Source organism: Coturnix japonica, chromosome 2 (genome assembly GCF_001577835.2).
Source record: "Coturnix japonica isolate 7356 chromosome 2, Coturnix japonica 2.1, whole genome shotgun sequence".
In the NCBI taxonomy this organism is placed as follows: Eukaryota; Metazoa; Chordata; class Aves; order Galliformes; family Phasianidae; genus Coturnix; species Coturnix japonica.
This window is the reverse complement of record NC_029517.1, coordinates 120537244-120564171: the sequence shown is the minus strand read 5'-3', so window position 1 is coordinate 120564171 and position 26928 is coordinate 120537244. Positions and strand designations below refer to the sequence as shown.

Genomic DNA, 26928 nt, shown 5'->3' with positions numbered 1-26928 from the left:
GTCCAGATGAATGGAGACTTGTCAATATGACACTCATCCACAAGAAAAGTTGAAAAGTCAAAAAGCCAGAAAAAGGACTTGAGAAACTACAGGATTGGAGCAGATAGTTCTGAGTGTAATCATCCAATGTGCAGGACAACCAGGAGATCAGATGTAGCCAGCCTGGGCTTAGACAAGGCAGGTCCTGCTTGACCAATCTGATCTTCTGTGACCAAATGACCTGCCAGATGATCTTGAGTGCAGTCATTTGATGTGCAGGATAACCAGGGGATCGGACATAGCCAGCTTGGGCTTAGACAATGCAGGTCCTGCTTGACCAATCTGATCTTCTGTGACCAAATGACCTGCAGATGATCTTGAGTGCAGTCATTGATAACCAGGGGATCGGACATAGCCACCTTGGGCTTAGACAATGCAGGTCCTGCTTGACCAATCTGATCTTCTGTGACCTGCCTAGAGCATGAGGGAAAGACTGTGGATGTTGTCTATCACAGAATCACAGAATTATAGGGGTTGGAAGGGACCTCCAGAGGTCATCGAGTCCAACCCCAAATCTATCTAATAAACCTTTGACTCTGTATCTTCCTGGTGAAGATGGCAGCCTACTGCTTAGACAGGTGTACTCTTTGCTGGGTGAAAAACTCTCTGGAAGGCCTTGCCCAGCTATTCAGCCAGTTTCCAGTCCACCTTACTGTCCTTACATTCAGCCCATACGTCATCAGATTCTCTATGGAGATTTTATGGGAGAAAATATCAAAGGTTTTACTGAAGTCCCTACAAAGTCAACAGAATCTTTGTGCATCATCAAGAAAACACTGTGAGCATTCATGAAATAGCCAACTATTGTCATTTTAGTTCCATTACATTATGTCCCTACCTGTATGGTATTCTTCCACAAGAGTAGGTAGAGTTCTTCTCATTTTGGTCTTGTTATAAAAACTGCCTGAAGTATGTGAATAGCTCGCATAAATTTGCAGTTGAAAACCTGCTAGAACCTATGCTCAGGCAATGTAATTACATGTTGTTTTTTTTTCTCATCCTCAAGATGAAAGTGATCAGTTTAAAAGACTGTTTCTTGCTCTGCCTTTAAGTAGGCAGATATGAGGACTTTTCAGATTTCTAGACATTTAAACTTATTTTCACACAACACAATCAACACAATCTTAGTCAAAAAGGGGAAAATTCTAACTGGTCAATAAGTATCCAAACTGACAGTATGAAAGTAGCTTTTTCGTGTAAACCTCTCTTTAGACTCATTAGAAACTTTTGTAGTGTGGACTGCAAAAGGAAACAATAGCTCAGTTAGGAATTAGAAAAAATCTGCTCAGAAATTGTGGAAGTTCTTCAAGAGATGAGTCATTTTCAGTGAGACATCAAATGAGCTGAAAGAAAATCTGAGATAATTTATCATTTTACTTTCTTTTTCAATCACATGAGCAAACAGCCCTTGCCAACCTGATATGTTTCGTCTGCAAAACAAAACATTGAACTTTTTTTTCAGTCAGTGGTAATGACTCAGTACTTGTGGAGAGACTATGAAAGGCTAACAAATGTTTGGCAGCTTAACAAATATTGTCAGCTTCAGTGAAAAATGCAAATATGAAATATCTTTCATTTGCTCCTGTGCTAGCTACACTTTGAAATATCAAACTGACACAAACTGTTTTATTTATTTGTTTGTTTGTTTTTATTTTTTAATCTCCACAAGTTTGAACTGTACAATATTGTTAAAAATATTTATTTTTGAACAAAGAGTATTGAACTGCTAATAATAACAGGAAACTTTATTAATAGGGTCTTCTGCCTAAATTATGTATTTTTTCCCCTATATGTTTCCCTATAACATTATATTCTGTATAATGTTTAGTTCATTCTGTTTCCTTCTTGTTCTACATCTTTTCATTCTCCAGAATGTTCTTTTTCCCCTTGAATTTGCTATATTGTCATCATCATCACTACTTTCTGAGTATAGTGTTCAAATTTACAAACTATTGAAAGCAGGGTCAGAGTAGGTATTAATATAACAGTATTTCTCTGTTGCCATAGGTGCTATTGTGCCATTCTCATTAGTGTGCAAAGTAACAAACAAATCTACTGTGCACGTTTGTTCATGACCCTATAAATGTACATTCACAGACTAGATTATCATCAAAATGAGTAAGAATTCATTTTAACTGCTATTTTATAAATTATAATATTGTTTTAGAACTGATTGATAGATATTGTGAAATTCATTTTCAGTCCTTAATCGAGCTCTTATGAAAAAAAAGTGCTATAACAATTTTGCAGGCTCAACTTGATAGACAGTACTATTCTGAGATATAAGTGAGGGATATGGACAGCGTACTTAGACAGTTTACAAAAACAGAAGAAACCTTAAATATACTGTTGTGTGAATTCTGAAAATATTTTATTTTCATTGGAAAAGAGAAAATCTAAATTTCATCAATGCATTTATCTGTTTGATTTTTTTATTTTTTATTTTTTTAACAAGAGTGAATTATTCCTGCCATAGGTTTTGAACTTTCACATTGTGAAGACCCTGGTGTGCCACAGTTTGGATATAAAATCAGTGACCAGGGTCACTTTGCTGGAAGCACTATAATTTATGGATGCAATCCAGGTTACACTCTCCATGGAAGTAGCCTTCTCAAGTGTATGACTGGAGAAAGAAGGGCATGGGACTATCCTCTTCCGTCATGTATCGGTAGTAGACCCTCATTTTTTATTTTATTTTTTAATTATTTAAACTACTCTTTATATGCAAGAAAGATAAAAAATACCCTTATGCTTAGCAAAAACTGTTAGAACAATGTGAAATCTGATCTCTACATATACAAATCTATACCTTACATAAGTCTATATCAGTGGCATTGTCTTTTTCAGTTTTAAAAAATAAAGGTAATAATCATTAAACGGTTATTCATAATGAATATTTCTAGCATATAATAACTTTATAGTTAGAAAATTGACAAGATAAAAACATTAATCCAAAATTCAGAAGAATATTCATCTAATGAGGAATTATAAAACTAGGATGCTTCTTTTTTCCTAATTGTATATTAATGACATAATGCTAGAAAAATCTTTTCACATTTTTACCTACAAATAATATAAAATAAACTTAGAAAGAAAAAAACAAAAAACAAAACAAAAAAAAACAAACAAAAAAAACCCCCACAACAACAACATATAAAGTCACTAGGATATCTGGAGGCATATTGTGTTTTTATTACTTGGTTTTTGGTGCTGTGATGCATAACATGATATTATAAACTTTATTATAATGTTGCAATAACTTTATATGTTGTGCCACTAGCTACAAGCTCAATTTCTACCATTAGAGGGGAGAAAGACTGAAGTACTCCAGTAACTATCTTTCTTTCATCTTCACTTAGATGAAACAAGGAATGAGTGATTATAGAAAGTAAAGGATGAAATGCACTTTGTATTTCATTATACATTATATATTCAGTTTTTATTTTGACTGAAAACAATGTACTTTATAGAATCATAGAATGGCCTGGGTTAAAAAGGACCATAATGATCACCTTGTTTCAACCTCCCAGCCATGGGCAGGGTCACCAATCACTAAATCAAGCTGCCCAGAGTCACATCCAGCCTAGCCTTACATGCTTCTAGGGGTGGCACATCGATGACCTCCCTGGGCAACCTGTTCCAGTGCATCACCACCCTCTGTGTAAAAATCTAACCTAAACCTTACCTGTCTTAATTTAAAACCATTCCCCATTGTCCTATCTGCATCCACCCCTGTAAGCAGATGCTCCCCCTTCTGTTTATATGCTCCCTTTGTATACTGGAAGGCCATTACTAAGACATAATTAGAACTTTATTATATGTTTTTCAACCCAAGAAACCTAGATGTGAATTGGTTTGGCGTTTTACACAATGGATCCCTTTAATAGCATTTTAAGCACCTGCAGTGATCCTTAATTAACATGAAAATTTGGAAGGTATGTGTAAATCAACATCATCATTTGCAACTGTTATTCAAAAACCTTTTGAATTCATAAGTTTCACTATAGAAAAGTATCACTTGTTTCAATTAAAATTACTTTAACATCTATCCAGCCAAACCTAAGCAATCCTCAGCTTGGGACAGAGACTATTGCTCATATACACAGCAGTTTTACAGCAGTTTAACTCTTCTCTGGGTGCAAGTAGCAGGTTTTACCACTTAGGAAAAGAAAAATGCCTTACCATAATAAATAAAAACAATATAAGCCATTCAAAAGATCACCTAAGTATTGCTATCTATGTACTTTCACTAATTTATGGAAAAGGTTAAAATAAAGGAAAACAAATAAATAAGTAAAATCATTTCGTAAATCATACTTTTTTGTGGTCTTTTAAAAGACCATTGAACAGCTCTGTTTTGTAAATGAAAAAGGTCCAACTTCAACTATGGATTTCTGTTTATTGAAGTTTTGTTTTTTGTTTGTATTGAAGTTTTTGCCAGCTCTTCAAAAATGATCACTTCCAAGTACAGCCCTGACTCTTTTCATCAAAACAAAACTGTACTGTAATTATGCCAATCTAATCTAATCAAGGCATTATTCTGACTGTAGACTTCATAAGAGAGAAAGCATTAAATGGACTTTAAGAGAAAGGAAAGAGGAATCAGAAAGCTTTAAAGGCCTAAAGGTCTGTATTTAAAAAATCTAGGTATCACTAGAAATGATCAGTCTTGCCTAGTGACTGACTAGATGAGGCCAACTAACAGGGAACTACTTACCACCTGTTACCCTCTAAGAAATATTATAGCTCCACTGTGAGGACAAGTCTCAGGTAAGATGTTTTACACCTTTTTTATTTTCTAAATTGAAAGATTTTCACTCCAACAAGTTTGTTTTATTTTAATGTCTTTCCTCTTTTATTTTCTAAATTTTATTTCCTACTTATTAATATGTATTTCTGTTAATTTAATTCTACTGGCTTAAAGTAGCATAATGTTTCTGTTTTTCTTGTTTGTTAGTTTTTTTTTAGTTATTATTTTTAATACTCAATACTCAATAAATAAAAATACTCAAGTAAAAACATGTCAAGTTTCTTAAAGTATCTGAAGTCTTTATATTTTATCTTACAGTTTTAGGGCATGTAGTCAGGTTTACTGTGTTTCAGTCATGTTACTTGTTCAGCAAAAGAGTAGATGTACAAATTGATCGCAGAGATGATTAGTTTGAATCCTATCTACAATGGATTAATAGTAAAATTATGCAATGTTTTCATTAGCTGAGTGTGGAGGCCGATTTAAAGGAGAATCATCAGGAAGAATCTTATCTCCTGGCTATCCTTTTCCCTACGATAACAATCTGCGTTGCATGTGGGTGATTGAAGTAGACCCAGGAAATATTGTCAGGTATTGAAAATGAATCTTATAATAAATATTTTATATATATATAATAAGCAAATTTTGTCTGTTCTTGTCTGGGGGGAAAATGAAGATTTAGAATTTAAGATGCAGTTCAGGGGCAGTATTCATGGTATACTCAGCTTAAATATGTACTTTGCTTTTGAAACTATTTGTTTTTCAATTCATGCTGTTTGATGAAGATCAGTCCTGAAAATTTCCTGTCATTTTGTGAAATGTTTAAGAATTTTAAACTACCTTGTATGTACAAACTGCAACTATTAACAGAAAATATATCTAATAGAAACCAAATTTCAAGGAATGCAATAGTGTTGCTCATAACACTGTTTTAAGAAAAATGAAACTATTTTACAGAAAGCCTGTGGATGCCTACAGATTATTTGAATAGTTAACATGATGAATTTATTTCATGATTCACAAATTCTAATGTTACTAGCTACAAAAGACTTTTGTTTTCAAATGTATTTCTGTATTAAGATTATATGCACCTAAAGGTAAAACTAAGATAAATATTTTAGAATGTTACACTCAGAAATTAAAGTTTATTTGCTTTCTTACTTTGGGTTTGGTTGGTTTTGGTTTATTAGTTGGTTAGGTTTGGTTTGGTTTTGTAGGATTATGGGTGTTTTTAAGTTAATAAGCAGAATGAAATCTGACAATAATAACATGGTGTTCTCACAGCCTCCAGTTTCTTGCTTTTGATACTGAGGCATCACATGATATTCTACGAGTATGGGATGGACCACCTGAGAATGAGATGTTACTCAAGGAAATTAGTGGATCTCTAGTTCCTGAAGGCATTCACAGTACACTCAACATAGTAACAATACAGTTTGACACAGATTTTTATATCAGCAAATCTGGGTTTGCCATACAGTTTTCAAGTAAGTTGATGAATTCATTCATTCATTCATTCATTCATTCATTCATTCATTCATTCATTCATTCATTCATTCATTCATTCATTTATTTTTATGAGTTGGCTCACTTAAAGTTAATTGTACTGCTGGCAACAATTGAAATAAGTGACATTTCTAATTTTGGAGGGAAAGAGATTGTCCAAACTAGTAGATTTGTTGTAAAGCTATGTTTTCATTATTATTATTATTATAAATAATAATTAATAATCCATGTCTTGGCTTTGTTTCAAAAGCCACTTGGAAGGTGTAGGATTGCTTACAGTTCTCACTAGTGTTTGTTGGTTTTTCTTTTTTTTTTTTCTTTTTTTTTTTTTTTTCATAAAGGGGGTGATATAGTAATGTTAAAAGCTTCATCCTTTTCTAATCAATGAAAAATTCTGCGTTCAGAGACATCTATGCAGATTTTTATTCTTGCTGCGCTTGTGTAGGATGAAATAGGAAATAGCATAGCAGAAACAGCAGTGCCTTTTTGTCTTCTAACACTATTTCATCTCATTGGCTTTACCAGATGGCAGAATGCTGACAAATCTAAACAGCTATTTAACTGTTATTACATCCCTTCAAATACTTTTTGAATTGAAATATAAGAAATAATATAATTAGATCTATTTAGACCACACTGCTGCTCACTGATTTTTTTTCTTTTTTTCCAAGTATAGTACATATGAACTCCATCATTTTATAAAGCAGTAGAAATGTTTTTAATATGGATTGATGTAATTTGTAATGATAACATTGTTTACTTTGTACTTGGTAGCTGTATTACCTAATTTTTGCCCTATTCTCACTTTTTCAACATGCATGAAAAATGCGTGAGTACACATACAGTGATTTGAATGAAGAATGAAGTATGTGAATGATAAGACAATGTGAAATGTATTTGACTTGTAATGAGTGACTCTTTTCCATCTAATTTATTTATTTATTTGGAACTGTGGATAAAACTTATAATTCCTTAGTTTCACAACTATATTATTATTATTATTATTATTATTGTTATTATTGTTGTTATTGTTATTATTGTTATTATTGTTATTATTGTTATTATTGTTATTATTTCCATTTTGTTAACTGTTTTTAGTCTCAGCTATGCTATTTTATCTAATGTTGAGGAATACAGGAAGCATTATCAGACCCAGGCAGTGGTGGTGAAAGGAGTTAAATGTAGCTGGCAACCAATCACAAGTGGTGTTCCCTAGGGGTCAGTATTGATGCTGGCCCTGTTTAATATCTTTATTTATGATCTGGAAGAGGGGATTGAGTTTAGTCTCAGTAAGTTTGCAGATGACACCAAGCTGGGAGGAAGTGTCAATCTGCCCGAGCGTATGAAGGCCCTGCAGAGGGATCTGACCAAGTTGGATTACTGGACTGAGACCAATAGTATGGTAAGACCAAATGTTGAGTCCTGCATTTCAATCACAATCCTCATGCAATGCTGCAGGCTAAGGGCAGAGTGGCTGGAAAGCTGTGTGGAGAAAAAGATATAGAGGTATTAACTGACAGCTGACTGAACATGAGCTAGAAGTGTGTCTGGGTGGCGATGAATGCCAGTGGCATCTGGCTTATATCAGAAATGGTGCAGTCAGCAGGAGCTGGGAGGTGATTGTCCTTCTCTACTCTGCACTAGTAAGGCCATACCTTGATTACTGTGTTCAGTTTTGTGCCTCTCACTATAAAAAAGGCCCTGAAACATGTCCAAAGGAGGGCATGGAAGCTGTGAATGTTCTGGAGCACAAGGTTTATGAGGAGCAGCTGAGGGAACTGGTATTGTTTTGTCTGTAGAAGGGAGGTTCAGGGGACATCTTGTCACTCTCTACAGCTACCAGAAAGCTGTAATGAGATGGGAGTCAACATCTTTCTCAGGCTATTAGAATGGCTTAGTTTGGGGTGGTCCTTAAAGATAATCTATTTCCAACTAGCAATAGGGTGTGAGGTAATGGAGTGAAATTGCTCTAATGGAAGTTCATGTTGGATAATAGAAAAAAAGGAATCTTCTTAGAAAGCTTGGTAGTGCATTGGAACAGGCTGCCCAAAGAGGTGATAGGGTCACCGTCTCTGGACGTTTTCAAGAAAAGTGTAGATGTGGCACTGAGTTACATGGTTTAGTAGGCATTCTGGTGATGGGCTGATGGTTGGACTGGATGAACTTCACAGAACCACGGAACAACATGGATTGGAAAGGACCTTGAAAGATCACCTAGTCCAGAGCAGAAAAACCCAGATTAGGTCACACAGGAACACAGCTTGCACCCACTGCCCTTTGTCCTGTCAATGGATGTCACTGAGAAGAGCCTGGCTCAACCCTCATCCACCCTCACCCTTTACATATTTGTAAACATTAGAAAGGTCAATGAGGTCACCCCTCAGTCTCCTCCAAGCTAAAGAGACCCAGCTCCCTCAGCCTTTCCTCATAAGGGAGATGCTCCACTCCCTTAATCATCTTTGTGGCTCTGCACTGGACTCTCTCAAGCAGTTCCCTGTCCTTCTTGAATTGAGGGGCCCAGAACTGGATGCAATATTCCAGATGTGGTCTCACCAGGGCAGAGCAGAGAGGGAGGAGAACTTCTCTCGCCCTACTAACCACACCCTTTCTAGTGCAATCCAGGATGACACTGGCCTTCTTGGCCACAAGGGCAAAGCACTGGCACATGGTCATCCTGCTGTCCACCAAGATCCCCAGGTACCTTCACCTTACATTGCTCTCTATCTTAGTGGGCTCTTCCAACCTTAATTATTCTATGACTATGTACTGAGTTTATTCAGGTTGTCATTTAGGTTGAATGGGGAAAAAAATATATATATGCAGAGTAAGAATGGAGTTATGTGCTTAAGTGGATGTGTTATGGGAATAAAGCTATAAGCAGTTACTGTTAAAGTTCCAATGTTTTACCTGAAAATGTTTTTTAGAACTTCATTCAAAATGAGAGATGTTTTATTTTATCCCCTCACTGCAAGAAAGACATTGAGGCTCTGGAACATGTTCAGAGGAGGGCAACAAAGTTGGTGAGGGGTCTGAAGTACAGACCATATGAGGAGAGGCTGAAAGAGCTGGAGAAGAGGAGGCTCAGGGGAGACCTTATTGCTCTCTGTAACTTCCTGAAGGGAGGATGTAGTGAGCTGGGGGTCACCTCTTCTCTCGTGTCATTAGTGATAGGACCAGAGAGAATGGTTTCAAGCTATGGCAGGGCAGATTCAAGCTGGACATTAGGAAGTATTACTTCTCAGAAAGGGTGGTCAGGCACTGGAATGGACTGCCCAGGGATGTGGTGGAGTCACCGACCCTGGGGGTGTTAAAGGAAAGACTGGATGTTGTGTTGAGGCACATGGTTTAGTGGGAGCTATTGGTAATAGGTGAATGGTTGGACTGGATGATCTTTTAGCTCTTTTCCAACCCTGGTGATTCTATAATTCTATAATTTAGTATTTAAAGGATACATAAAATGTTTGTGCTTTAATATTTCTCTATTTCTTCAGTCTGGGTTCACAGAATCACTGTGATCTTTCTCAATACAATATGCTGCACAATTTGATTATATATATATTATTGTCTTATTAGAAGAATCATAGAGATTTTTTTATCCTAGTTGAATGTTTTCAAAATAATGCAATGTTAACTATCCAACCAGAATTATTATGTTGCTATCTGTTCATACTATTTTACTAGCCAGGAAAGAATTATCTTTGAGGAGAGAGGGTAAAAGAAAAGTAATTCTATTTTGTTTTGTTTCAAGCTTCTGAATACTTTCTTTGAAAATATAATGTTGTCTGAGTGAAACAGATGGTGTCTATGTACTTTAGCTGCAGTGTAATTAAAAATAGAAAGCTCAAATGGGAGGTATCTGCTTTTACTTTCCTCTTGCAATGTTATGACATAGATTATGAGTATTAACTAGATTATTGGTGCTTTCATTTAAAGAGTAATGCCAATGACAACAGATAATGTATGTTCAAATCATTTGAAGACCTTGAATGCTTTACTTTTATATTATTTTCTTAACACAGTTGCTTTGTTTTGTAGAAACAAGTTTCAAGATCTCATTTTTATCAACTCTTCCCATGCAGGATTCATTTAATAACTGAAGATAGACACAATTGATAATGTAATATAATTTTAAATTGACTTATAAATACAGAAAATTAATTTGTATCCATTAAAACTTGCAACAGAAGAGATCACCAAATTAAAGCAGGGGAAAGCCTAGAAAAGCTGATATATTATATAAATAGTAAGAAGAAAAACATAATTTAATCAGTATCAAAAAATTCAAATTCTTGAATTTCTGCAAGAAAGAGAATGTAATGTGTATGTAGTTAACAGAGACATGAACTGTATATCGTAGAACTTGACAAATGTACTAATCACAATAGAAATTTTTCTTCAGCTGACATAGCTTCAAATCATCAGGCTCAAAGTAGTTTATTGGAGAGAAAGGGAAAGAAATAGAAGTGAAAAAAAGAATTGGAACATCAAAGTGGAAAAAAAATATATAGTAATTGTTTGTGCTTCAAATAAATTATTTTATTTACATGACTTCAATATTCATGAAGTGTCTACTACAAGATCCTGGTGGAGTTGATGCATTTCCATAGATTCAACATCCTCTGAACATGATGCCAGAGGGATGTGTCAGTGCCATCTTTCCGTATCTGCAAATAGTCTGAGTGCTACTTGTGCAGAAAACAAGATATCTGTATTAATCTCTCATGCACCATTATTTCAATCCTATTAAATCACCAAAACATTTAGGCAGGAAAATCATGAAGTCCAGTCATCAACCTAACAGTACAAAGTTCAACACTAAACCACGTACTTATAGAAGTATCACATACATGCGCCTCTTAAATACTTCCTGGGATGGTCTACCAACTACCTGTGCAGGCTGATCCATCCTTTCTGTCAAGAAATTATTTCTGCATTACTTGAGGCTGTTGCCTCATCCTATCACTTGTCATCTGAGGAAAGAGACCAACCCCCACCTCACTGCAACATCCTTTCTGGTAGCGACAGAGAGTGATGAAGTATCCTCTTGGAAATTACATTACATATATACATATAGAGTATATAAAATATCTGTCTTTTGTGCACGCATATACTATTAATGTTTCTGTATAAGCTGCACTGTTAATGGCTTTTAACTAGAGAGACCTGAAGTTAATGGATGGATAGCTGAAAGTGGAAAGGAAGTACTGAAAAAACTAGGTTAATTGTAAGCAATTTTGAAATGATGTATAAACAAACAGTTTTCTTGTCACCACAAAAATCGCCTATTTTATTTACACTGAAGATTGAACCGTCTTGATTTAAACTCCATTCAACATATGTTGTTGGAATTCACTTAAGTGGTTTAGAGTTGTCCATAAGCAAGATAAAATTGAAATAGTCAAGTATCTTTAAATGTAACCATAATGCTATAAATGAAATAAATTTTATATTTCAAAAGAGGTTTTCTTCAGTAATCTTTTAGTTAATCCATTATTTTTCATCAAATTCTTTAAAACTGACTTTGATCCAGATAGTTCACAAAACAGTCAAATATTTCTGTTATAACATTTTAAGGACTTAGAGTTTCTGTATAAACATAAGAGTTTGTACAATAATTTGAAATAATTTTCAGTTAAAGAAAGAAGATTTAGTTAATAACATATAATAAATTCTTCATCTTTCATTAGTCAAAAGTACTTGGGTTCCAATGCTTTTTACGTAACTGTTGTCTTCCTAATGGATTTCTGTGACATAATTAGAAGGGTACTGTAGTTTGGCCTGTATCCACATATGCAATTTTAAGTTTTTAGTCACAATTGAAAGTAAGAGGATGAGAGGAGTAAGAGGCAGGTGTAGTAATAAAGTTTTTCTCTTGATGCAACTTTGAGACCAAAATTGTTTTTCTTAATTTACTGAAAAATGAGTATAATCTCAGCAAAGCTTTCTCCTCCCTACATTTCCATGACATGGTGAGTGAACAAAATGGCATTAGGCCAGGGCTTAGTAATTTTTATTTTCTGTATGCAAAGAAGCATATCTGTAATCATTTCATCCTGAAAAATAGTCCGTGGATTGATCAATTGACATATACAGGAATTAGTCTGAAGGAACCATTTAAAGGGAATGTTTCATATCTTTATATACATATAAAATTATCCTGCCTCACTAGAATATTTTCTCATAATATGTTTTGCATGTAGAACAGTAACGTCAAACTGATTTTGCAGTATTCTCTCATAGGGTATCTTCTTGTTTGTATTTGCTAATAATACAGAGCATTACAGAACTGACATTCTGTCATCTGACTGCATAAATGATTTCCTAATGGTAAATACGTTAGGTGCTACAAATACTGCGTACTCTACTTCCAGTGAAAAACTCTAGCCATCATGGATCACCTAAAGGTAAAGCTGGGGATTGGGCCCAGTCAGCATGGGTTTATGAATGGTAGATCCTATTGGACAAACCTGATTTCATTCTATGACAAGGAGACCTGCTTAGTGAATGAGGGTAAGGCTGTTGATGTGGTCTACCTGGACTTCAGTAAGGCCTTTGACACTCTCCCTCACAGCATCCTCATGGAGAAGCTGTCTGCCCATGGTTGGATGGTCATACATTCCACTGGGTGAAACACTGTCTGCAGGGCCAGGCCTAAAGAGTTGTGGTCATTGGAGTTAAATCCAGTTGGCGACCAGTCATGATGGGGAGTTCCCTAGGGTTCATTACTGGGGTTGCTCCAATTTAGCATCTTAATGTTCTTGATGAGGGGATTGAGTGTACCCTCAGTAACTTTGCAGATGACAGATGACACCAAGCTGGGAAGGAGTGTTGATCTGCCAGAGGGGTGAAAGGCACTACAGAGTGACTTGGATAGACTGGATAAATGGGCCAAAGTAAGCTGAATGTGTGCTAAGCTGGCCAAGAGGCAGACACAATACAAGGAAGGGATGCCATCCAGCAGAACCTGGATAGTTGAAAGAAGTTAGCTCACATGAGGTTCAACAAGGCTAGGTGTTGCACTTGGGTTGGAATGATCCCAGGTGTATGTGCAGACCTGGACTTGGGGGTAACCTGAAAAGCCCAGCATGAGTCAGCAGTGTGTGCTTTCAGCCAAGAAGATAAATTGCATTCTGGATTACATCAATATAGGGGTTGCCATCAGGGCGAGGGAAGTGATTATCAATCTCTATTGTACTCTCATGAGTCTCCATCTAGAGCACTGAGTTCAGATTTAGGCCATTGTGCTCAGGAGTCAGGTCTAGAGGAGGGCCATGAGGAGAGGCTTAGGAACTGCTTTTCATCAGCCGGGAGAAGGCTACAGGGAGATCTCCTAGTGGCTGTCCAGCACTTTAGGGGAGCTTGTAAGCAGGAGGGAGACCAGTTTTTTACAGAATCAAACAGTGATAGGACAAGGGTTAATGGCTTTAAGCTAAAAGAGGGGAAGTTTAATTTAGATGTTAGGAAAAAAATTCTTCATTTGGCAGTTCATCTGAGTAAATGTATAGGTCTTTTTATGAAGTAATAAGAGTTTAGAAAAACATACTGATTTAAATAACTTAAGGAAAAATTTATTTTGATGTACTACAGGTTCAGAAGAGCTTGAAATTTGAAAAGTTTCACAGCTTCTGTCCTGATCTTATGCTCTGGAGTAAAATGAATTAAAACAAAATAAAATAAACAAAATAATTTATTATATCTTTTCTCTCCAGAAGACATACAAATTAATCAAAATGAACAAGTAATTTTGTCTCAGGGCTGATATTCTGATTCTTTAATGATACTGGTCTTGGCATGCATTACAAGACTAAATTTAAAAATCACTGCTAACAGGAAAAAATCTGACATTTATTATATTGGTCCTAGTATCAGTGGAGTTTATTTGTGCCATGTCACTCTTTTAATATCATGTTTCAATGTATTTTTCTTGCGTGAAAATAGAGCTGTCAGCTTGGGATGTTAGCCACATATCAAATTGCTTGGGTTCATGAACAATCATACATTTTTCTATTGTGGCATTAACTTATTCATTTCTGTAGCAGAAAAGATCAGTTTACAGTACTTTATCTGATTGTTTCAATGTATTCTGATATGTTTTATTAAACAGATATATCAAAATGTTTTTATGCTCCATATCAACAAAATCTGTAGACAAATCTGTTTGAAATCTTTCATTTATTTTGCAGTAAAATTCCAGGTCTGCATTTTATGCCCTATTAAGAGAGCCTGAGGGAACTGGGGCTGTTTAGTATGGGGAAAAGGAGGCTGAGGGGAGACCTCAGTGATCTCTTCCAATATCTGAAAGGTGCTTAGCCCTGAGAGAGCTGGATTGGTCAATTCTCACTGGTGACAGGTGACAGGACTAGGAGAAATGGCCCGAAGTTGCACCAGGGTACATTTAGGTTGGCTATCAGGAAAAACTTATTTCCAGAAAGGGTTGTTAAGCACTGGAATAGGCTCCCCAGGGAGGTGGTTAAGTCACCACCCCACCCCTGGATATGTTTAAAAACTGTTTGGATGTGGTACTCAGGAACATGATTTAGCGGAGGGTTTTTAGTAAGGGTAGTAAGGTTAGGTCATGGTTTGACTCTATAATCTTTAAGGTCTTTTCCAACCTGAATGATTCTATGATTCAGGTATGATAGCAAAGTTTTTTGGGACTTTATTGCTCTTGAAGATTCTGCTTTACAATTTTTCATGTGGAACAATGAAAGTTGTGATTAGATCTCTACAGATCTAAGGGCAAGGAGGGTGGGGGAACGTAATCATCTCTTTTTCTGGAATATCTATTCAACAAGTAAAACAATAGATTTCACTAGGAGACAAAAATTACGTTGATGAAAGATTATGAAAAAAATATATATCAGAAATAAACAGAATAAAAAGATATACAAAGTAGAATACGCAGACCAAATGACACGGATAATGATAATAGACCCCCTTCTTGTGGAGTCCTTCACGTGTCCAGAGAAGGGCAACAAAACTTGTGAGGAGTCTGGAGCACAAGTCTTACGAGGAGTGGCTCATGGAGCTGGGTTTGAGAAGAGGAGGCTCAGGGGAGACCTCATTGCACTGTACAACCTCCTGAGGGGAGGTTGTGATGAGGAGGAGCCTGGCCTTTTCTGCCAGGCAATGAACAGGACCTGAGGTAATGGCCACAGGTTGTATCAGAAGAGGTATAGGTTGGACATACGAAGGAACTTTTTTTCTCAGAGAGTGGTCAGGCACTGGAATAGCCTGCCCAGGGATGTCATGGAGTCACCATCCCTGGCAGTGCTCAAGAAGTGCCTGGATAGGGAGCTAGGAGATATGGTTTAGGGGTTTCCTGTAGGTATAGTAAAGGGAGGACGGTTAGACTAGATGATCTTATAGGTCCTTTCCAACCTTGTGGTTCTATGATTCTATGATTCTTACAAATCAAGCAAACAAACTAACCGGCGTTGTGAACAATATTAATGATGGTCTAGAGTCAGGCATGTGAAACAGAAACTAAAAATTAGAGTAGAAATTACGGAAAGATGTAATTAAGCAGTTTCATTTGAATATACAGTTAATATCTGTCAGCTCTCAATAAATCTGTTATTTTTATAATGATATACAATACAAATATTATTTTCCTTTTTTTTTTTTTTTTCTTACACTAATATTTATTAACCTTGTCCCTCTAATGTGTATGTATATATCTGTATTTGGAAATTCTTTTTTTCTGATAATTTTATATATCTTATAATAATAGTAGAAAAGAAATATGTTATTTCTATGTCCTTTTAAGGTGAATATATGATGCCAAGTGTGTCAAAATTATTAATTAGAACAATTCATTATAACAAATTTATTATTGGAGTAAATGTTAATAATATATATTATAAGCCATTCTCTGAGTAGTAAATAATTTATGTACTAGTGCAATGTTCCTGTCCAGTCTACCACATTCAAATTTGAAGAGTCTAGGACAGAAATAGATGTTTCTCCATTGTTATATCAACTCTACAGGAAAAATAAACAATAATAATAAATAATAAATAACTATAAAAGCCATACTGTTTCCTATATAGTTTTGAATGATTTCTCAGCATTTTAGGAATAATAAAATTTTGGATTTGCAGTTACCAGATTAGAAGAATGTAATATGAGAAATATGGGTAGAAAAGCTGATTTTTTTCTTCTCACTTTCTCTGATAGGTTCTGTAGCTACTGCCTGTCGTGACCCTGGTGTCCCCATGAATGGAACTAGAAATGGGGATGGAAGAGAGCCTGGAGACACTGTGATTTTTCAGTGTGACCCTGGATATGAATTGCAAGGAGATGAAAGGATAACCTGCATTCAGGTAGAAAATCGGTACTTCTGGCAGCCCAACCCACCAGTCTGCATAGGTATGCTGAAGACAATACAAAAATGGTTTCCAAAATTTTGAAATTTTGGTGTGATTAATCACACTTCTCCACAAACTTTATGTTAGGAAACTAATACATACTCATCTTTTTTTTTTTTTTTTTTCTGAATAAATCTTCAGTGAATTTTACAAAAATCTTTCCTCTGTAATTACTAGGTAAAACGATGGCTGATCTTAAAGTAATGCCTCCTGTTTTATGATGTTGGCCCATTATATCAGAGACAGATGTTGGTGGTATGGCAGTAGAAGCTGAGCCTTCTAAGCAGTATTCCATTACCTATTGTTGCTGTGTGACAGATGGCAGCAGAGGGGTAGTATGACAAAATGATTTCTGATATGGGAGTGTGTATGAAACAAAGATGTGTCACTGAATTCTTTAATGAGGAAAAGAATGACACCCATTGACATTTTTCAACACTTGCTGAGTGTTTCTGGAGACCAGATAGTGGATGTGAACACAGTGAGGCAGTGGGTGGTGTGCTTCAGCAGTGACAACCAGTGATAGTGGGTCACTTCTGCTCGTGCAGTATTTTTTTGCTAGTAAAAATGAAAATACATTCTTTGTCTGTAAATATTGTCTCAGTCTCTAATGCTATTCAGAATAACAAAGCTCATTAATGAGTTCAAAAGGATTTGACTTGATTAGGTGAATCATCATGAAAAAATAGTAAGAAATTACTGAAGTGGTTAGTAGATAGAAGCCTTCAGATTACTACTTCTGAGGTAAATCCTAATCACTACTGGTCTTGGAAGAAATTCTAAACTGTCACTTCCAAAGCCTAATATGTAGTGATATTTATTTACCCAGTATGTTCTTTGATGGAATCAAATAAAGTACCGTGATGTAGAATGATGAAAGATTTTGTCTGAGTGTGTAGAAGCTGCTGGCCTGAAAATCTCCAGGTGTTGTGATAGGTAGCCACTTAAACAGGATCTTCAATTGTGGTTGTACAGTTAAGAAGGAAAACTGGATTATCCATGAATGTGCAGCTGGGAGAATGTTCAATAGGCGAGTTGTATCGTCCTGAGTGACTTTTATATGAGATCCCAAGAAAGAATTCCTGAACTTCTGAAAAGATGTGTGGGAAAAAATGAGGGCACCTAAAATCATCAGACAAGAGCCTCTGGCCTCATGAAATATGAAACGGCACTGCAGCTAGGAGAACAGCTTTAGGTGGGCATTCACATTCCTTTGCCATCCCTGGTAGCATGGTCTTTGGTAACAGTTACAAGAAGGAAATTTCTAGAAATCTCAGCTGCTAATGCTTTTCTTTCTGGATGAGCTATTATGTTTGCTTAGCATTAGGCCTTGTGTCTAATCCTATAAATGGCAAGTGCCCTTTAGACTTTGTATGTAGACCTGGTCTTCCCCCTAATACAAATGAAGTTATGAGACACAACAGAAGTATTCCACACATTAAATTCAGACAGTGATAGATTCTGAAACACTTGTGAATTTAATTCAAGCACACATAGAAAGAAGAAAGATACATAAGTTGTATAGAAAACTCTCTTATTGTCTTCTTATATGAGAACTCCATTGAAGAATGCCTAAGCATTAAGTATTTATATTTTTGAATCACAATCACACAGTATTTAGGAACTTCAGAAGAACACAGAGATGTGCTTATTTTATTCTGGATGTAATATGAAGATAGTTTCATTGGTCTCCTAGAGCACAAGCAGCACTTATTAGGATTTGTTTGTTGATTTTGGTACTCATTGAATTTTTATATTATCATTAGTCTCAATCTGAATTACTAATCAGTTATGTGTGGTAAAAATGCAGGTAGTTGCATGATCAGTGAAAGTAAATCATTTTTCATAACCTTACAAACTTCTCTTAGAATGCTTATACCATGTAGTAGAAAGTAAAAATCTTATCCAGTCTTTTTTTTTTTTTTTAATGTCTGCAGAAAGAGCATGTCTCAAGCTCATGGTGTTTTCAGAAAAGCCTTTATATACTGTTAAGGAGAGAAGAAAGAACACAGAGTTCTAAACATGTGTTTTACTTGGTAATATAAGTATTAGTCTAATGAGAAATGTGAATGCAGCTTTTGTTTCTATTTAAGCTTTGTAAATACTTCAGTTATTTCTTGTTTAACTTCTAGGGGACATTAAATGTCAGTGAACACTGTGCTTATACTTGCTTCTTTTACCTTCTTTCCTCAATTCCAATTTATTTTTATTCACAGCTCCCTGTGGAGGAAACCTGACTGGCTCATCGGGTTTTATACTTTCACCAAATTTCCCTCATCCTTATCCCCACAGCCGAGACTGTGACTGGACTATCACTGTTAATAATGACTATGTTATATCACTAGCATTTATCAGGTAAACTTCTCATAATTTTAAAAATCATGTTTGTAGCTTCACTAGTAGCAGCTGTTCAAAGTGTGTGTGTACTGTGTGTACCGTGGTGTACTGTCAGGTACACTTAATTATCAGTGTGAAAAGTAATTGTTATCTGTGTCAGCAATCTCATCAAAGACGTTAAGGTATTCACTGTACATCGAGCTGGAGCCTAGCAGCTCACTGCTCCAGTTGAATGACTCTGTTTGCTCTGACTAATATGTATTGGGATGGTTCTCATTTTACTGATATTCTTTTCCTGAAAAGTTGCTGTAGAATAACTCACCAAAAAGACTCAGCCAGCAAGACCGTCTTTAATGATCATATTTTCTATGAGGCATTCATCTGATAGCTAAGAAAAAGATAAAAAATGGTGTTTAAGTGTACTTTATTTGTCCTTATCATTTAATAAACAGTAGGATACTTTCCACTGTTTATTAAAGGGAAAAAGGTTTAACATTCCCCTTTATTACAGAATCACAGAATACCAGAATGACCTGGGTTGGAAGGGACCTCAAGGATCATGAAGTTCCAACCCTCCTGCTTGGCAGGGACTGCATTACAATGCAGTACTAAATTAAATTCACCTTAATTTAATCCATAGATGAACTTTTACTCTCTATACTGTGTGTAACCCATAAAGTAAGTTATTATGTACGTTTACTATATGTGAAAAATAGTTATCACAGAAAATTTGTATTTGTAATACCCCTTCAAATTTAAATCCTATTTATGCTGAAAGTTCTCTAATACTATCTTCATTCTAATCACTGACAGTGTGATGCATATTTAGTGATGTTTGTCATATTATTGTTTAATTTCATTCGGTCCTTACTGACATAGTATGTGATTCAATGATAAATATATTTAATATTTACCTTTACAATATTAAATGGGAACTATTTTGTAAGGAGGAACACTTTCATAACATTTTGCATTTGACTAGACTGGACAAAGTTATTTCATTTACAAACAGCTTCAGTAAGGAATTTTGTGTTTAGGTGAATGACTCAGGGTGCAAACTAATTTTTTCCAAAGAAAGTATTTTTCTGACATAAATCAGTATAATAAAGTAAATGAGTATCTAAGAATGTTCTACTCTTTCTATTCTCTATTTAGGTAAGAAGACCCTAAAACTTAGAATAAAAATACTATTTTACAGTGCAATCCAGTTCTGTATATGAACACTCTAGATAAATCCCAAATATAGATCCTAGATATTGCTAGGTCATTCTTAAAATCTGAACAGTTACTGTGATTTCTGAGAGAAGCTAACAAGTTTAGTAAAAACAAACAAACAACAACAACAAAAAACTATTGACTTTTGTATTTCTTTTAAAGGAGATATTATTTAAGTAACACAAAAGTTAAAATAACTCTTTTCAATTAAAAAGCTCGACTAAGTCTTTAATGCCTACATTCATTTTATCAGGACCTAGTGGGAACGAGAGACAAAATGTGGTTTGCCTTCATTCTTCAACTACCAGTTGTTTTTTTTTTTCCCTTTGTACACAATCACTTTCTCAAGGGAATTTGGTTAACTCCCTGCCAATAGCTAATATTAAGTTCAAAATAAAACAAACCAACCAACAAACAAAGAAAAACAACTAACTAGCTCACTTAAACAACATAACAAACTAAATTAATTCCATTAACCAAAAGAGAAGCTTCAATATTTGACATTTTCAGCTACGCTGATGGGCAAAATATTGCTTTCTCTTAGAGTTAATAGAGAATCATCCCTTATCTTTGTGAGAGCATGGTCAGCCTGTCTGAATTCTGTGTATGATGTACTCTGCTGCTGACTACTCAATATTAAAAAGCATTTCTGCCAAGGGTCCCTGTAGAGCTAAGTTGTTTATTTATCTAAAGATTCAGAACTACTGTCATAAATAATTTTTTTATCTAATTTTATTTATTTATTTATTTACCTATTTCCACTCATTAGGGGAAAAATAAAGGTTCTAAGCAGAGAATCAATATAATGTTTCTGTTGTTTTAAAGCAAAAATATCTCCAATAGCAACACTTCCACAAGCCATTAATCTGACAGTTGTTTGATTTTGTTTTGCCATTACATGAAAGCAGTGATAGTAAAATTTTATTTAACCTAGCTAATGTTATACAAAGCTTATTTTATCCAATATTTTTATTGTTTTCCCCTACAGTTTCAGTATAGAACCAAATTATGATTTTCTTTACATTTATGATGGGCCAGATGGTAATAGCCCACTGATTGGGAGCTTTCAAGATAGCAAGCTTCCAGAGAGGATAGAGAGCAGTTCAAATAATATGCATCTGGCTTTTCGGAGTGATGGATCTGTTAGTTTCACAGGATTTCACCTGGAGTACAAAGGTAAATAAATTTATATTTCTTTTGTATTCAAAACATTTCTGAGTGTAACTTCAATCTGCGTTATTTCCTCGTAGCTGTCTGCCAGGTGAGGTTTTGTTTTTGTCTACAGGTATGATAATGTGTATCCAGATACAAAACATACAAAACACAATTGTGCAAACAAAATACAATATTACAAGCATACTAATTAAAGACAGAATCTTAGTATATGACTTCATATTGAAAGTACATGAAAAATGCATGGTTCAAAAATATTTTACATACTTCAGAAGTAATCATAGAATCACAGAATGGCCTGGGTTGAAAAGGTCCACAGTGATCATATAGTTTCAACCCCCCTGCTATGTGCAGGGTTGCCAACCACAAGACCAGGCTGCCCAGAGCCACATCCAGCCTGGCCTTGATTGCATCCACCTCTCTGGAAAACTTGAAGAATGGCAGTGAAGCAGTGAAGGTCAGGAACACAAGTCTTATGGGGAAATGCTGAGGGAACTGGGATGTTTAGTCTGTAGAAGAGAAGGCTCACTGAGACCTTATTGCTCTCTAACTATCTGAAAGGAGGTTGTGGTGAAGTGAGGGATCATTCTCTTCTCGTAGGTGACAGTATTAGGATGAGATGCAATGACCTCAGGTTGTGCCAGGAGACGTTGAGGTTGAATGTTAGACAGAATGGTCAAGTATTGGAAGAGGCTGCCCATGGAAATGGTGGATAGGCACTCCAGAAAAAGATGTGTAGGGCCTTGTGGGCAGCAAATTGTCTGTGAACCAGCAACATGTCCTCTGGGAAAGAAAGGAAACTACATTCTGAGCTGAGAGTGGAAGAAAGAGTGGAATCAGCAGCAATAGGCAAGAAATTCTTCCACCTGTTGAAAGAATGGATGTGGCTATAGGCAGCCTGGTCTAATGGTTGGCCATCCTGCCCACAGCAGGGGGTTAAAACTAAATGATATTTGAGGTCCTTTTCAATTTAGGCCATTCTATGATTCCGTGATTCTGTTTTGATCTTTGGAGGTCACACCTTGTGTACATATAAGTGCTGAAGGAATTTAGACACAGATAAGCAAGTCTAGTGCAATGGAGGGTTTCCAAGATGTTTAAGAGACTAGAACACCTAACATAGAAAAAGAGTGAGGGAACTGGGTTTATTCCAGCTACCTAATGGGAGAGTATAGAAAAGACAGAGCCTGAGTCACAAAGTGCATTTTACTTCATTCTTCATATATAACAGTCTGATAAACTGACTTTTTTTCTTTAAAAGTTTGCTTATCAGCCACTTCAGATTTCAGGAAGTAGATTGAAAATGCTACATATTTCAAGTTTGATTTTAAAAAATAGTTATTAAGAAACTGTTTTTATAGGCATATTATTAGTATTTTGTCAGCAATATTAGCAGACTGTCACAGCAATACCTTTGGTGAAAAGAAAATTATTGGTCTGTAATTGTTTCCCACACATAATTTGTGCTATGATAGATCATGTCTTTCCTCAGTTTTTGATTTAAGCTCCAGACATAATAGATTGCTTTATCTTTTTCTCTTTTTAATTTTTTATTTAATGCTAATGTATTCCTTATCTGAAGACCTACTAGAATTCTGAAACACAGATTCCTTACCATAAACATATCAGCCCTACAAGGAGAGACTATCAGCCCTACAAGGAGAGGCTGAGGGAGCTGGGGCTGTTTAGTCTGGGGAAAAGGAGGCTGAGGGGAGACCTTATTGCCCTATTCCAGAACCTGAAAGGTTCTGTAAGTGAGAGTGGGGCAGGTCTCTTCTCACTAGTGACAAGTGACAGGACGAGGGGAAATGGCCTCAAGTTGTGCCAGGGCAAGTTTAGGTTGGATATTAGGAAGAACTTCTTTACAGAAAGGGTAGTTAGGTACTGGAATAGGCTCCCCAGGGAGGTGGTTGAATCGCCTACCCTGGTTGTGTTTAAGAGCCGTTTGGATGTGGTACTCAGGGTTATGATTTAGTGTAGGGTTTTTACAGTTAGGGTTCTGGTTAGGCTGCAGTTGGACTTGATGATCTTCAAGGTCTTTTCCAACCTGGGTAATTCTATGATTCTATGATTATAAACTCAGCAACAGTGATCTCACAGTATAAGGCTTAAGGAAGTTCAATAATAGGTAATTCAGTGGGTGTTGAGTGCACCCTCAGCAAGTTTGCTGATTACACCACTGACACACCAGATGGACAAAATGAGGGAGGGACTTAGACAGACTTGAACAATGGACCCAGGTTAACCTCATGAGGTTTAACAAATCCAAACACAAGGTCATGCGCCTGGGTCATGGCAACCCTCACTACTAATACACGCTGAAAATATTGAAAGCAACCCTGCTGAAAAAGACCAGGGTGTACTGATGGACGGAAAGCTGGACATGAGCCAGCAACATGCTCTCACAGCCTGGAAAGCCAACCTTATCCTGAGCACTGTCCAAAGAAGCACTGCCAGCATGCTGACGGAGGTGATCCTGCCCTTCTACTACATGCTGGTGGGGCATCACCTGGAGTACTGCACCTGGAGATGGAGTCCTCAGTACAGAAGTGTAAACCTATTGGAACACATCCAGAAGGGGGCCGCAAAAATGTCCTGTGGGACAGAACACCACTCCTAGTGTGTGGAGAAGAGAAGGCTCTGAGGTGATCTGATTGTGACGTTTTCAGTATCTAAAGGGAAGCTACAGAAAAGAAGGAGACAGTCTTTTTAGCAGGGTCTGTTGTGATAGAACAGGGGGAAGTGGCTTGAGGTTTAATGAGGGTAGATTTAAATTGGATATAGTGAAAAAGTCTTTTACAGTGAAGGTGGTGAGTTACTGGAACAGGCTGTCTAGACATGTGGTTGATGCCCCATCCCTAGAGACTTTCAAGGTGAGACTGGATCAGGCTCTGAGCAACTTGATCTATCTGTGGTTGATCTAGCTGTGCATGTCTATGTTCACTGCAGGGACTAAATGACCTTTAGATGCCATTTCCAACTCTAAGGATTCTATAATTCATGCTTCCTTGTTATTGTCAAAATGTTATACCTCTAAAGTAAATGGTCTTTATTTATTTGTATAATGAATTAATGAATTTGATTATTCCAACTTGAAATAATTTTCAGTTTGCTCTATGATCTGCCAGGCTTCTCAAACAACTGTTTAGTTTGTTTACATAATAATTATTAATGTCAATATGATATCTTACAGACTTTTTGGTAACTTGAATCTCTTAACTTTTAAATGTCCACCCAGATTTTGGAATATAAGTGTTACAGAAGTGTTGGTCCTTTTTTTTCATAGTGTCATGCTGTATTTTGAAGACTTACCTTTCAGAAAAGGAAAAATTTAGATACTACATGCAGTATACTACAACTATATAAATGAATCATTGTGGATTTCAAATATTTATTGTTACTATAATTAGATTTTGTAACTCTCACTTGCTGCTATACTCATTTTCAATTAAAATGCATGTTCATGGCAATGTTACCCACATTAGGAGATTTTCATGTTCTTTTGGAAAATGTGAAATCAAAATTTCAGGAGGATTATTCTGTTTCCATCTTCAAACATAAATATATGAAACCTTTATGGTGTTGTAATATAATATTTCTCACCTCTCATTAAGTACATAGTTTGCTTTTGAAAGTTATGCTTTATTTCAATGGAAACTGCAACAGATACAAAGTGCAGAATAACAGTATTTGATAGAGCAAATTCTCAGTTATGAAACACTATTTTTCAACATAGTCACCACCTTTACCTCTGCTTTTCTGCCAGCAATGAGCAAGGGCCTTCATGCCACTCTCTTAAAATCTTCACTGTTGGAGGTGACCCACTGTCACTGTTGCCACTGCTGAAATGCACCACTCACTACCTCACTATGCTCACATCCACTATTTGGCCTCCACAAATGTTCAGCAAGTGTTGATTAATATGAATGTGTGCCATTTTCTTCCTCATGGAGGAATTAAATTACACAGCTTTGCTTCATGTGTGCATTTCCACGTCAGACACCATTCGTCACTGTGCCCTTCTGCTGTCTTCTGTCACAGAGCAACAAAATTTAATGGAATAATGGTGGGAAGGTTCAGCCTCTACTGACATACCGCTATCACCTGCCTCTGATATCATGGGATAACATAATAAAATACGAAGCATTACTTTTTTGGTAGACCTTGTATAAAATGGCCATAAAAATCAAAATGAAAATCTGTTTGCATCATCTTGTCTATGGTAGTGAGAAAAAGCTGATATGTGGCTAAAACTTATACAATAAAGTTAAATATATTTTCCTTTTTCCTTATTGTCTCATGTTTTGAGGAACTTAAGCTTAGTGACTGCTAGAATCAGAAGTGTCTTTGTATTTAAAATTCCTATAACCTTTTGGCAGACATCTTGAAGTGCAAAGATCTACAGTGCAATTACAATTTCTGCAATTCTTCTAGGGTATAGAAAGTTGGCACTGATCTTTCTGATAGTGAATAAATATTGCCTCTTGACTTTCACAACACCCATAAACAATAAAGAAGAAAATCTGGATTTTCTGTCTTGTGCTTGATTAAAAACAAACAAACAAACAAAAAAAAAACCCTCCAAATTACATCCTGCATAAGAAAAAAATCATATGATTCATTACAGTGCCTACCATTTTCTAGTACATTTACTATTATTTTAATTAATGGAAGAATGTAGCCAATTTTCCTTAAATGTTTCTGTTTAATAAACTTGTTGAAAATGTCTGAGTTATTTTGGTACAACTTTTATGCTTTGAACTAGTGATCATGTTGTGGATGTTCACTTGGGTTTTATTAGTTTTGAAGAAATTTTCTTTGCATATTTTTTTATTTTATCACAAACCACTTACTTAGATTTCCTCTGCTCATCAGTTTTTAGACCATAAATCTTAAAACCAGGATCTTAAAAATAGTCTACAAATAAGAGTGAAATCTTGTAAAATGGTTCTTGTGATTACATTCTATAGGAATTCCATGGTAAAAATACAAGAAAAGCAAGTTGGGTCACTATGTAGAAATTAATTAAGTTTTTAAAGTGAAGGAGAGATGATTACAGTCACAGGTGACATCAAAGTGATGCAGAAGAGAAAAAAATTCTAAAGTATATATAAAATGTAAAATAAATAAGGCATGTATAACATGTATACAGTTTTCAAAGACCTTGAGAGAATTCCAGAAAACATATGTAATGCTTTATATTATACTCAGAATTCTGTTTATATTTTTTTCTTTAATAGCAAAGCTACGTGAATCTTGCTTTGATCCTGGAAATATAATGAATGGAACAAGACTTGGAATGGACTATAAACTAGGATCAACTGTCACATACTACTGTGATGCTGGTTACGTTCTGCAAGGATATTCTACACTAACTTGTATCATGGGAGATGATGGAAGACCTGGGTGGAACAGGGCTCTACCCAGTTGTCACGGTAAGAGCAATTTTTCATGTATTTTATTTGCTGTTATTACTCTTGTTTTGTCATATGGAAAATGTAGAAGATGAGAGTAGATAATTTTCATACACTTTTTTTT

The 26928-nt window shown here is 35.8% G+C and overlaps 1 protein-coding gene across 6 annotated transcripts in view; it reads left to right on the top strand.

Annotated features, from left to right (window-relative positions):
* The window catches only part of CSMD3 (CUB and Sushi multiple domains 3), a 467721-nt gene that overhangs the window by 309576 nt on the left and 131217 nt on the right, over positions 1–26928 (top strand). For all 6 annotated transcript variants that reach the window (XM_032442883.1, XM_032442886.1, XM_015856173.2 and 3 more), the window contains 7 exons: positions 2516–2707; positions 5254–5380; positions 6074–6276; positions 16475–16666; positions 18882–19020; positions 21206–21393; positions 26631–26825. In XM_032442883.1, the coding sequence (XP_032298774.1) occupies positions 2516–2707; positions 5254–5380; positions 6074–6276; positions 16475–16666; positions 18882–19020; positions 21206–21393; positions 26631–26825 (1236 nt within the window). The remainder of the gene's footprint in view (positions 1–2515; positions 2708–5253; positions 5381–6073; positions 6277–16474; positions 16667–18881; positions 19021–21205; positions 21394–26630; positions 26826–26928) is intronic.